The sequence below is a fragment of the Bos mutus genome, chromosome 19, assembly GCF_027580195.1.
Source record: "Bos mutus isolate GX-2022 chromosome 19, NWIPB_WYAK_1.1, whole genome shotgun sequence".
NCBI lineage: Eukaryota > Metazoa > Chordata > Mammalia > Artiodactyla > Bovidae > Bos > Bos mutus.
Genome location: NC_091635.1, coordinates 48324367 through 48337227, shown reverse-complemented (window position 1 = coordinate 48337227; position 12861 = coordinate 48324367). Strand labels below are relative to the sequence as shown.

At 41.2% G+C, this 12861-nt stretch overlaps 1 protein-coding gene across 5 annotated transcripts in view; it reads left to right on the top strand.

The window, feature by feature from the left end:
- TADA2A (transcriptional adaptor 2A) overlaps nucleotides 1-12468 on the top strand; it is a 46231-nt gene extending 33763 nt beyond the window's left edge. For 4 of the 5 annotated variants that reach the window (XM_070390505.1, XM_070390503.1, XM_070390504.1 and 1 more), the window contains 6 exons: nucleotides 3310-3420; nucleotides 4940-5011; nucleotides 6940-7072; nucleotides 7625-7668; nucleotides 10111-10184; nucleotides 11700-12468. In XM_070390505.1, the coding sequence (XP_070246606.1) occupies nucleotides 3310-3420; nucleotides 4940-5011; nucleotides 6940-7072; nucleotides 7625-7668; nucleotides 10111-10184; nucleotides 11700-11885 (620 nt within the window). In that variant the 3' untranslated portion in view covers nucleotides 11886-12468. Of the gene's footprint in view, nucleotides 1-3309; nucleotides 3421-4939; nucleotides 5012-6939; nucleotides 7073-7624; nucleotides 7669-9105; nucleotides 9206-10110; nucleotides 10185-11699 lie in introns of all 5 variants that reach the window. The other variant, XR_011468059.1, reaches the window with a different exon arrangement.
- The last annotated feature ends 393 nt before the right edge of the window (nucleotides 12469-12861 follow it).

Below are 12861 nucleotides of genomic sequence, written 5' to 3'. Positions count from 1 at the left end.
AACGCTGGGCTGGAAGAAGCACAAGCTGGAATCAAGATTGCTGGGAGAAATATCAATAACCTCATATATGCAGATGACACCCCCCTTATGGCAGAAAGTGAAGAGGAACTAAAGGGCCTCTTGATGAAAGTGAAAGAGGAGAGTGAAAAAGTTGACTTAAAGCTCAACATTCAGAAAACGAATATCATGGCATCTGGTCCCATCACTTCATGGGAAATAGATGGGGAAACAGTGGCTGACTTTATTTTTCTGGGCTCCAAAATCCCTGCAGATGGTGATTGCAGCCATGAAATTAAAAGACGCTTACTCCTTGGAAGGAAAGTTATGACCAACCTAGACAGCATATTGAAAAGCAGAGACATTACTTTGCCAACAAAGGTCCGTCTAGTCAAGGCTATGGTTTTTCCAGTGGTTATGTATGGATGTGAGAGTTGGACTGTGAAGAAAGCTGAGCGCCAAAGAATTGATGCTTTTGAACTGTGGTGTTGGAGAAGACTCTTGAGAGTCCCTTGGACTGCTAGGAGATCCAGCCAGTCCATTCTAAAGGAAATCAGTCCTGGGTGTTCTTTGAAAGGACTGATGCTAAAGGTGAAACTCCAATACTTTGGCCACCTCATGCGAAGAGTTGACTCATTGGAAAAGACTGATGCTGGGAGGGATTGGGGGCAGGAGGAGAAGGGGACGACAGAGGATGAGATGGCTGGATGGCATCACCGACTCGATGGACATGAGTTTGGGTGAACTCCGGGAGCTGGTGATGGACAGGGAGGCCTGGCGTGCTGCAATTCATTGGGTTGCAAAGAGTCGGACACGACTGAGCAACTGAACTGAGGGAGCTTTAAAAATTTATGATGCCCAACAGTCACCTCTGATTAAGTCAGAATCTCTGGAGGTAGAGCTCCAGCATCTATTTTTTTAAAGTCTTCAAGGCAATTCTGTTGTATACTAAGAGTCTCAAACCAGTAATATATAGTCAATAACACTAGCATGAGAAATGTTTTTTAAATTAGTGTATTAATTAAAACCTGAATATTAATGGATCGTTTTCCAAAACTGAATAGGATTGTGTTTCAGAATTATATATTAAACATAATATAACTGTAATCATCGGGTTGTGAAAATATTTTTATGGAAAGAATTAACAGAAAGTGACACCTTTATTTTGCATCGTGGGGGCGCTAACAAACAAGACATTAATATTGCATGATGAAAATAAACCTATAATGATTTTTAAGTGATTGCTAACTTTGACCTTACTCTTAAATATTGGTGGTATCCAGGCTGGGCAGAAAGAGTTTCTCTACATTTTCTTTTACACTGTAGAGTTTGTTTAGCACATAAGAATCATATCATAATAATTGCAGTATTTATATATGTTTATAATAGGTGTATGCCACAAGATTCTGTTTTGTAAAAGTAACCTAATGAGATTGTGCTTCATATGCCAGTTGATAGAATCTTACAGGGTTTGACACTCTGCCACTGGAGGGTCCAGGTCAGCCAGTCTTGGGTTGAATATCTTTCAACAGAGTCATGATCATAAGTAGGTTACATTTTATGTCGTTTAGTTTTTCATTTTCCACTACACATTTTTTAAGCGATTGTAGTGTTTTGATGATATCCCTTCTAATATGTTACAAAATATGTTATACCAGTAACTTTACATATAATATACGATGTGCTTAACCTGTCTTTATTATTGGATATTTAGCATATTTGCAGTTTTTTTTTAAATCATTAAAAATAGCACAAAGGTAAACTTGTTTGTGAATAAAGCTTTGCCTGCATTTAGAATTTTTTTAAGATAGATTCCGAGAAGTGGAATTACTAGGTCAAAGAACATGATTATTAAAAATGCTTAACACATGCTGCTAGATTGTTTCCTGAAAGATAATTATATCAATTTATATTCCTTCTGCCAGTATACATTATTGCTTGTTTAGCCTCGTCCTAATCGCGAGCTGTGGGTTTGCAAAAATAACTCCAGGTCAGCTCTCCCTTGCCCTTTTTGTCGACAATAATTGGTCATGTTCTGGTAGTGAGTTCCTATGTCTGAAATTGCTGGGCTTTTGGACTTTAACCTGTATGTAGTAGACCTTGACTCTTGCATAAATTCTGTTCCCAGCTGGTGGACAGAGGTCAGCTTAGCCTCTTTATTCTTTAACTGTATTTTTACAGATAGACCTGAGGGGAGGCTCTGTTGCTTCCAAGAAAGACATGGCATATGCAGTGTGGTCTGAGAGGTTTTCACTTGCCATTGTGCTGAATGCACGTGTGACCTTACTATCGTAGGCGTAGGAGCTTTGTCATCAGACTAAATTACTCCAAACTTTTGTATTATTCCTGTAGAAGTAGGGTTGTTTGGTGGTGAATAAAATGAATTTGTGGCTGCCCATCAAATCAGCCCCTAGAATTTGTGGGCAAGAATTTTCCTGCTAAGGAAGAGATTCATCTGAAAAGACGACAATTTAAGTAACTGTCATAAGTAACAGCCTGTATTTTTAGCCTGAGAGTGGACAGAGGTAGCCTAGTTACTCTTATTGAAATGACTGAGTAGCAATTCGAGAATTCCTGATCATTCCAACCTACCAATTATTGTTGGTGGGTTTTCCTATCCCTCTTTTTGCTGATAGCTCTTTTTATTAGAAATTTGGTCAGTAGTGATCCTTAAAGGTGCTGATTCTGGCTACCTGTAAGGGTATCCCAGGTGGCATATATGACCATTTGCTTCCATGATAGTTATTAAAATATAACTTCATTCGTAGTGTATTATGTTGTGGTAGTTAAGTTTAGAGAAAGGCAAAATGACCCATGTAGAGAGAAAAAATAAACGCCTCACTTGAGGATATGGAGTTACAGACAAGATTTTTAGTGGGACATGGGAGAGATCACACACTTTTGCCAAACTGATCTACCTCTTCTAGATGAATTAGCATGTCCTCACGTCCCTTGTTCTGCAGAGGTCAATACCGGAGATTTTGCCCTACATTGTTCCTAAGAATGCATGATCTGCCGTGTCCTTCCTGTTACTGCCAGCACTTCCTGCCCCTGGGCAGATTGAGAGACAGCGAGGTGTGGGGGTCGCCAGAGTGCAGGTGCTCTCCGGCCATGACAGCGTCCCTGAGACGTAGTCCCTCTGGTTCTGTTAGCATCATGATTAGTGTGCTGCATTCCCTAGCTTTCTGGTTTGCTTCCTGTCATGAGTAAATTAATCGTGTGAGGTTAGGAATAATATTCTTCCATTTTACTACTTGTTAAAAAAAAATACAGAAAACTTAGGGATCTTTATATTCTTTACTTTCCCTGTAGTAATGGAACGACGATATCCCAAGGAAGTCCAAGATCTTTATGAAACAATGAGGCGATTTGCAAGGATAGTGGGGCCGGTGGAGCACGACAAGTTCATTGAAAGCCATGCACGTAGGTGGTTTTTTAACCTTGACCATATATTTCTGTGTGTGTGTGTGTTTATATAAACAGGAACGATAATGGTGTTTTTTGTGAAATTCTGTAAGTAAGTGGATTTTTTTTTAAATTATTTCTTCCCCTTTATTGCTCTGAGATAAATTTGGAACTTGGGGAATGGAGAAGAAAGCTTAAAAATATTAGTGGCTTTCCCCCCCCCTTAGATAAACAGTAGTTTAGTAGCTTTTTCCCCCATTTTTAATATGGGAGTATGCAAATACATGGGGTTCATTATACTATGATATACATGTATCCATCACCCAACTTCAGCAGTTAACCATCCACTGGCTGATCCAGTGTCATCTTTGCCACCCATTCCTTTCCCATCCTCAACTGGATTATTTTGAAGCAAATCATATTATTTTGTTCATAATTATTTTAGTATTAAAACTAGTTTCTAGGTGGGGACAGAGTTGGTTGACTCATGGAAATAATATATAGCACTTCCATCATTTTCCTGCCTTTTTTCTCTGAGAGAGATCTACATAGTTACCATTTGATTTCTCACTATAAAAAATTGAAGTTGTTAAGGCAGTAACGCCTGGACTATAAAACAGTCTGGACTGAGGGGCTGAGTCTGTGCCTCTCATCATGAGATTCAGGTATTTGATTTTGACTCCCAAATTTAGTTCAGGACGGTACTTCATGAAGGCTTGTATCCTGTTCTCATCGTGCAGATATTTCTTGCATGACACTGCAGGCATTTATCTGAACCGGCTTGGTTGTCCTCACGGACACCCTGTTTAGTTGGCATTCTTTGTGTGATTTATCCTGGGTAGCTCATCTTTACTTCCTGTCCCAGTTTGTACCATCCCTGGTTTATGTGTCACTCCAGGGAACTACACCCCGTGGATTGTCCAGGTTCTTCCTTCATCTGCTTTTTCAAAGCACCCAGATTTGAACATTCCATCACATAATAATCTGAGCAGTGCAACCTGATCTGTGTGTTCAGTGGAGGCAGAAATCTTGGTTTATGGAAAACACACTGCTCTTTTGTCCCTATAAGAGAAAAGCTGTAAAGAAACCATCAGGAACTTGAGCACAGAATTTTGTCCTTCCCTTGCAAAAAGGTCTGTGTCATGTAATACCAGAGACAGGTTTCATACGGAAATTTGTCTTTGTGGCTACAACTTTTAACAAGGAATAAGTAGAGCAGGGAAACTTGGTGGTTTAAGAAATTATATTCATTACTACTGTAGCTAAATGAATTCAGCCAGGTCACTATGAATTGTTTCTAAGAAACAATTCCAGCTGCTTTCTGCAACTGGAGACAAGCCAAAAGACCACTGCAGTACATTTTTGTCAGCTCTTAAGTAAAATTTTTAATGGGATATTAGCAACAATTAGGATTCCCCAAATGGAATTGCCCAGTCTTTTATAGAAGGCAGAATTACTGAAAATATTTAGCAGTAAAAGTGCTCATTGATGTTGATGTTGTTTTTCTGATGTTTCTCTTTTTTGGGGGGATAAACAGTGGAATTTGAACTCCGAAGGGAAATCAAAAGGCTCCAGGAATACAGGACAGCAGGCATTACCAATTTTTGTAGTAAGTATGCTTGTGCTCCACACTAAATCAGAGGGCAGGTGCCTTCCAAACATATAAACAAGCTTTCACATTTCAGAATGAGTTTTTGATCTTTCCAATAAGTTTCATCTATTTAATCTTTATAAATACCATTATATAGATTATCTGAGGTGAAATAAAAAGTATGACAGAGTTGCTGTTTGAGATTTAGGATTCTGTTGTGGCCTCTTAAAAAAAAAAAGATTTTGTATTCCAACTTTTAGCCTCAGCCTTTTTAAATTTAGTGATGCATCATCTGATCATTCCCATTAAGCACACTTCAGTTGGTTCTAGGCACTTGCATCCCAGTTACTTGAGTTAGAGATGATTATATTCAGGGCACCTAACCATTCACCATGCATTGGACTGTACCCTTTGTACTTCACCAACTTAAGAGAGGGACTTCTCTGGTGGCTCAGACGGTAAAGCATTGCCTACAGTGTTGGAGACCTGGGTTCGATCCCTTGATTGGGAATATCCCCTGGAGAAAGGAATGGCAGCCCACTCCAGTATTCTTGCCTGGAAAATCCCATGGACGGAGGAGCCTGGTGGGCTACAGTCCATGGGGTCGCAAAGAGTCGGACACGACTGAGCGACTTGACTTTCACTTTGAACTTAAGAGATAGGTATTGTTATTCTCATTTAATAGAGAAACTAAGGATGAAAGTGATTAAGTAACTAGTTGTAGTAGAGCCAGGTTGTAAGAGAAGACAGTTGTGTTAGCAGTTAAGAGCTGAAGTCTAGGCTTGGACAGCTTGGGTTTGGATTCTGGCTCTTTTACCAGATCTATAATTCTATTCGTTTCAATTTTCCAAGTCTCTTAGAGTTCATGTGAAGATTAAATTAGCGATGATGCATGAAAACATAGTATAGTACCTGACGCACCAAATCCTCAATAAATGGCAGTTTCTGTTGTTCTGTTGTTGTTTTGGGGATGGTCTTCAGCATGTCCTCCTTCCTGTTGGTTGAAGGCTGTCACCCGTTCACCCAGTGCTCAAGTTCAGCCCAGCAAAATGGCTCTTTATTTCTAACATTGGAAATTTTACAAAATGAAATTTAATGTGGAGTACTAACCCATAAATAAAAGTGGAACTCCTTAGGTTGAAGTCTTGTGGAGCCCAGGACCACCAGTATATTCACAGTAATCCCTGAGATATTTTCATGGTAACCTGGGCCTCTGTGGAACTTGGCTTGAAACCCACTGGTTTGATATTTTGGATTTTTATACATTAATAGTGTGGAAAACACTATACAGCTGTTAGCAAGATGCGTGTAAAGACTCTGATGCCAGATTTGGGTTGCCTGATGCTGGCTGTCTCCAGGAAAGAGGTGAATAGAATAGTAATAGTCAAAGAGGATTTATTTTTATTTGTAATCCTAACTGGTTTTTAAGGAACAGTGTATGTGCATAGCATTTGTGTGACTTGAAAAAATATATGGATAGAAAAAATAGAGCAGGAAGTAAATATAACAGTATTAAGTTACTTTTAGGGGATGGAAATATGAGCAACTCCAACTTTCTTTGTACTTTTCTGTTTTGGGGATTCCCTCTCTCAAATTTCTTAAAGGTAGAAAAGGAATAAACACATTTTCATTTCTTATCAAAAAAGAGATTTCAAACTAGGGGAAATCACTTTGTTTGCTCTTAGAAAAATAATTCTGGAAGCAGTTTTTCAAAGGAAATTAAAAAACGACTGGGAATCCCCTGGTGTCCAATGGTTAGGGCTCTGCGCTTTCACTGCCATGGGCCTGGGTTTGATCCTTGGTTGGGGAACTGAGATCCCACGAGCCTCACAGCAAGGCCACAAAAATTAAAAATTAAAAAAGATGAACTGTTTGTTGATGAGTTAGGAAGCCCTTTGGTTAGTTCTACTACCTTGTCATTGTAGTCACTTTTTTAACACCTACAGGTGCCAGGACCTATGATCACCTCAAGAAGACTCGTGAAGAGGAGCGCCTCAAGCGCACCATGCTCTCTGAGGTCCTCCAGTACATCCAGGACAGCAGCGCCTGCCAGCAGTGGCTCCGCCGGCAGGCTGACATGTGAGGAGTTAGTCCGGGGACACCTTCATGGAGCTTTCGGCCTTTACCCGTATTTTCAGACAGTCCCATGGGTGCCCTACCCTAAATGGCAGAGCTGTAATAATTAGGTAGCTAGAAGAATTCAGAAAACTTGAGCAGGCTGTCTCAAACAGTACAGTACTGACAGTTTTGAGAAATGTAACTGGCCTCCTAGAATCCTACTTTGCTACTTTGGCCTTATTTTTTAAGATTAGTGTATTCCCTTGCCACACCTTCTTCTTCTGTATCTACTGGTGTGATTTTCACTGGAAGATCAAATGCCTGCTTTTTGCTCATGAATGGTCTCTGTGATGTGCCATACCAGGATGTCTTCTTAACAAATCTAAGCAGTTTCCTTCCTGATTTCCTTTCCTGAGTTGTGTACAGTTGGGATAGCCTGTAAAAACATAGTCTAGTCTGTCTCATTACTTCTCTTCAAAGTAGCTGACCTGATAAATGTTACCCGGGATCGTGGGCTTTGGGAATTGCTTTCTTTGATGTGACATAAGTTTAAATTCCTCTTCTTTTTTGTAGTGATTCTGGCCTGAGTCCTTCTGTTCCCATGACTTCGAATTCAGGTAATTATTTTTCAGGCTGGAGCAAGTCACAATTGTGGAGTTTTCATCTTGGGAATTATAGTGACCCAACAAACCCTCCCGCCTTTGTGGGAGCCAGGTGCTTAGGCAAAGGAATGGTGATTGTTATACAGATTCATAAACATCAGCAAGTTGTTAGAATCTTCATGGCCAAACAGGAACTTCCCTCGGGTTTACAGTACAAAGACGGGGAGGAGAGGACCTCAGACAGGTGTTTTTTCTGTTTTACCAGTGTTCACAGGCAGTTTGTTTACTATGATTTTATCTACCACAGACTTCAAGATTGTCTCACAGGGGATAATTTAAAGGCTTTGTATCCTCCATGAGCAAGGAGGCACGTTACTTGCCAGAAAAGTAAGACTTTCTTTATAAGTTGGAGACTTAAAAGTATTTCTCTTTCTTATCTGGCATGTCCTATTTTGAGGTCAGTTTACAGGGCAAGATAAAGCCATATGATATCTGATAATCCTTGCTGCTTGGTAATTAATAAATGGTAGTGTGGGGTGGTATTAGTTGTAGAATGCTGATCTAAGATCATGGTGTTGTTTGCCTGTTTTCTTGGTTATCATTCATCCCTGCTCCATATAGTAGATTAGCCACTTTCCCTGATCAGAACATATAGACCACTCCACTGTTTACAGACTGGATTTGGCAAAAAGATAACCCATTTGTAGTTTTACCATTTTTTAAAGCTGGGAAAAACAGACCTTGTGATCCCATTCAAAAAATCTCCAATTCAGGACCCAGACAGGGCTCAGAGAAGGCCACTGCAGGGGTGATATATATATATATTTTTTTCATTTATTCCTGTGTTTCAAGTAATTAGTTTTTAATATTCAGAGGAGAAAAGAGTCTTTTAGGGAATAGCCAAGACAGTTAAGTTTTATAATTTTCTCACGTCCAAATCCTCCCCCAGTCTAAATACAGAAATAAGAAAATTTAACGTTGGCTAATTAAAGTGAATGAATGTACTTGACCTAGCTTCTCTGGTATTTGTGTTTTCTGAACCATTTGCATTCACTCTTGGTTGCTTCCTTGGCGGGCATCAGCTTCCCTCAGCTCCAGTGTTTAGGTTGAGATGACCCTTTGCTCCTTTTCACACTCTTGAATTGCTGCTAAGGCAGTGCAGAGTTGGAAACCTGAATCACTGATCATAACATAGCCTCTTGGAACTGGTAAGGCATTTGAGTGATCATAATCTCCGTTTCAGGGTATTTAGGGTCAAGCTAGGCCTGGGACTGCAGAGCAGCTCCCATTCCCTCTGTCGATATTAAAGAGAAGCCTGTTTCATTAAAGGGAAGCCTGTTTCGTTGCAGAGCGAGCTGTAACAGCCCCTCCCCCTGCTCTCCACCACCTAAGCAGCACCCCGCCCCTGAGAAGTGTAACGTAGTATTCTACATTTTCTTTTGCTTAACACAGCCCATTCACTCAAGTGTACATTCAAAACAAATCCCCAGAGTTGTGCACATCAGGCTTCCCATCCTGGGCAGTGACCTCGTGCTTGGGGCTCTTTCTCAAGGTATGTGAGTTCAGCTCAGCCTCTGCTTTGCCATGTACTGGCTCACTGTTTCTCTGTGTGGGTCTTTCAGGTAAACAGGGCTACTTTGGGAGGAACAGATATTCCCTCAAATAATACATAATGAAGGGCCTTTTGCTGGCCTGACTCTGCCTTTGATCTCAAGGTGAACGGCACCTGGGTAATTGCCATGTCTGCCTGCACTGCTGGCAGAATGGCCAGTGTTAGGGAAGTCTGTCCTGCGGAGTTGTTATTTCCATTCATCAGCTGTCAAGACAGGCAGCATGGGACTTTTCTTAACTGGATGACATCTGGGCTGTAGATTTTAGAATCTTCTACTGGGTTAGGAAGAATAATCTTATTTGACTCTGAGGTATGTGTGATTATATGTGCATTTTATCAAGGCAAAGGGCACTTGACTTACTTTTTTTTTTTAATTCTTTTCTTTAATCTTTATCTTATTTTTGGCTTTGCTGGGTCCTCATTGCTCTCGTGTGGGCTTGCTTGCTTAGTTGCAGCCAGCAGGGGCTACTCTTCATTGCAGTGCGTGGGCTTCTCATGGTGCCGTCTCTTGTTGCAGAGCACCGGCTCTAGGCACATGGGCTTCAGTAGTTGCAGCACATGGACCCAGTAGTTGTCAAGGACATGGGCTTAGTTAGTCTGCAGCATGTGGAATCTTCCCCAGCCAGGGAGCGAACCTGTGTCCCCTGAGTCAGCAGGCACGTTATCCATGGCACCACTAGGGAAGTCCTTGACTTACTGTTTTTATTTTCAAGTGAACTTTGGGGTACCCGATATATAGTAGTTTTGTACCTAACAGACCTGACCGTGGTGAACTTTGTTACACTTTTGACTCCTGAGGTACTGTCTCTCACAAAATACATGCCTTTTTCTGTCTGTATCTATAGGTAGACGAAGCGCACCGCCCTTGAACCTCACGGGCCTCCCTGGCACAGAGAAGTTGAATGAGAAAGAAAAGGAGGTAACAAAAAGAAGGGGGAGCTGGTTAGAGGAAAGAGAGTAGGGGCCGGTTATTCACTGAGTTGCCGTGAAAAACACATTATAGGATCAAACCCATTTTGCTCTGCTCACATCACACATGTGCACGTTCAGCTCTAGTTATCCTCAAGGTCTCGGTGTTAAGAACCGACCTTAGCAGGTCTCAGGGACTCCTTTCCTCATCACCCTGCCACCGTTCATCTGCTGAGAGAAGAGCATATGATACATAAATCTAAATAATACCAACTATCATTTATTGAGCATTTACCATGTACCAGATACTGTACTAAGTACTTTATTTACTGAATTTAATGTTTTACAAACTTAAAATAACTTATATATGGAAATGGTTATTTCCTATAAGAGTGGGCACTTTCAGAAGTTCTACTCTTATTCCAACAATATGACCATTATTTAAAGATTTTTGAGTTGTCTCCATGGTATGTATATAAACACAAAAGAGGAATCCATCATCATACATAGTCACACATTAATTTTGATTAAAAAAGCCATGACCTACTTTTCTTTTCCACCATAATCACTTAATCACTGGATGTGTCTTCTTATGACTGTTAGCTGTTTCTAAACTTTTAAGTCCAGCCTCAAATGAGTCATCATCAAGCATTTTCCAAATAATATGCAACAACTCTCAAGTCCATTCCAAAGAGGAATTCCTCCTTTGTTCCTGGTGTGCTCTTTTTTATAGTTCGCAAGATGGGTGTCCTCATCTGCCACTCCGTATCAGAAATTCAGGTCAGACAGAACGGAATAGGGGCTAGTATTAGACTTTTTTTTTACCCAGTAGGAACAGTGAATATGAGTGTGGGAGGAGAAGGGAGTGTATGTTATATCCACGTGTTGCTGAAGAAGGATTGCCATTCTGATTCAAGTGTGGAATGACCCAGAGTTTCAAGCAGTTTTTTGTCCTTACTCACAAAATGGTGACCTCAGACTGTTCATTGCTGGATAAATGGTAGGTGAACTGGAATTAAACCAGCTTTTTGGATTTTTAGTAGTTAAAGTGACCTCTTAGCAAGATCTCTAGACCTCCTTTCCCTCCAAAGTAGGAAGTGTAATCACAAAAGTAGGGACTATGGGCTTATGCTGATACCAGACATAATGTGATTCACACTTGGGAACCCAAGTGTCAGCACCCCCACCCCGGGCCCTGCGACTCTTCCCTGACAGGCTGGGCCAGAACATGCCGGGCCTCTGCCCCAGGCCAGTCCTCAGGACACAGACTTGCACCCGGGACAAACCCCGGGGAGCCGGCCGATAGGTGCCGCAGCTCTCCCAGCATCACCCGCAGCCTTTTTCTGTCTCCTGAGACTGTTCTCATCAAAGAAAAGACGGAATGGAATGTGGTCTATCCACCAGCAGCTCCTGTAAATAGTTGGAGGTTGATGTCACTCTTTACACTTTATTATGGCTATACCTGCTGGATTAAATTTTAAGACTGACAGATGTTAATGTTCATTAAATTTGCCATGTCTTTCAGCTCTGTCAGATGGTGAGGTTGGTCCCGGGAGCCTATTTAGAATACAAGTCTGCTCTATTGAACGAATGTAACAAGCAAGGAGGCTTGAGACTGGCACAGGCAAGAGCACTCATCAAGATAGACGTGAACAAAACCCGGAAAATCTATGATTTCCTCATCCGAGAAGGATACATCACCAAAGCCTGAGGCTCCCCAGGAGTGTGGCGGGCCAAAGGACCGCACGGGCATTCTGGAGCCTTGTTTTTGAACTGAATTCTCATTGTGAAAAGAGGGGAAGAACAAAGGAAATCTTCAGTTTTATTAGTGTCTGCTTTCTTCTCCACCCGGCTTTAAAATACTCCTGTTGTTGGTATTGTGCTGCAGAGTTATGTGCTAGATAAGCTATTGTTAATTGTGTGTGGGCATTCATTCCTAACACCTCTTGTAACTAAAACAAGAACCATAGTACCTCACATCACAGTGTTAGTAGAAATAGAACTAAACCAGTGTGTAATCCCAGGAGTCCAGCTCAGATCCTTGTACCTGCTTGGGAGGTTGGTTTTCTGATTATGTTTTGCCTTCAAACGTTACAGATAGATTTGAAATAAAGAGGTTATAGTGAGAGAAAGCTTTCTCTTTCTGTCTGAGGGTTTCTTTTTAAGCTGACAACTCATGTTTATGAGTAGAAAGGAGGAAAACCTCCCCATGATGGTCTTGTCCCAAACTGTACTTTGTTGAATGTCTGGCTCTGTAATCTGCAGTCCGACTGTCTAATCTGCAGAAGACTTTTGAGGAGGTAGCAATGGACATAAAATGTCTCTGTTATTTTTAGAATTGATTAAAATGTTTTGCTACTTAATTTGTGGGTTTGTCAAATATTCTGGTCACTAAAGCACACTTAGGGTGTTGGATGCCCACCTCATCACGCTGCACTGCCTGTGCTAACACATGTGTCCTGGGCTCGCCCCTGTTGTCACCGGGGGCTTCCCGGGATACCAGGTCCCCGAGGATGGAGATGATTCAGTTAATTTCAGCATTGCTTGGATGACACCTGAACCCTAGTTTCTCAACGGTGAAAGGGTAGCCTACAAGAAGAGCTACTTTTAAAACAAAAGGAAAGCCCTTTCATGTGTGGAACTCACTAGGTATGAGGGTGAGTGACTCCACCACATCTGAAAGTTGG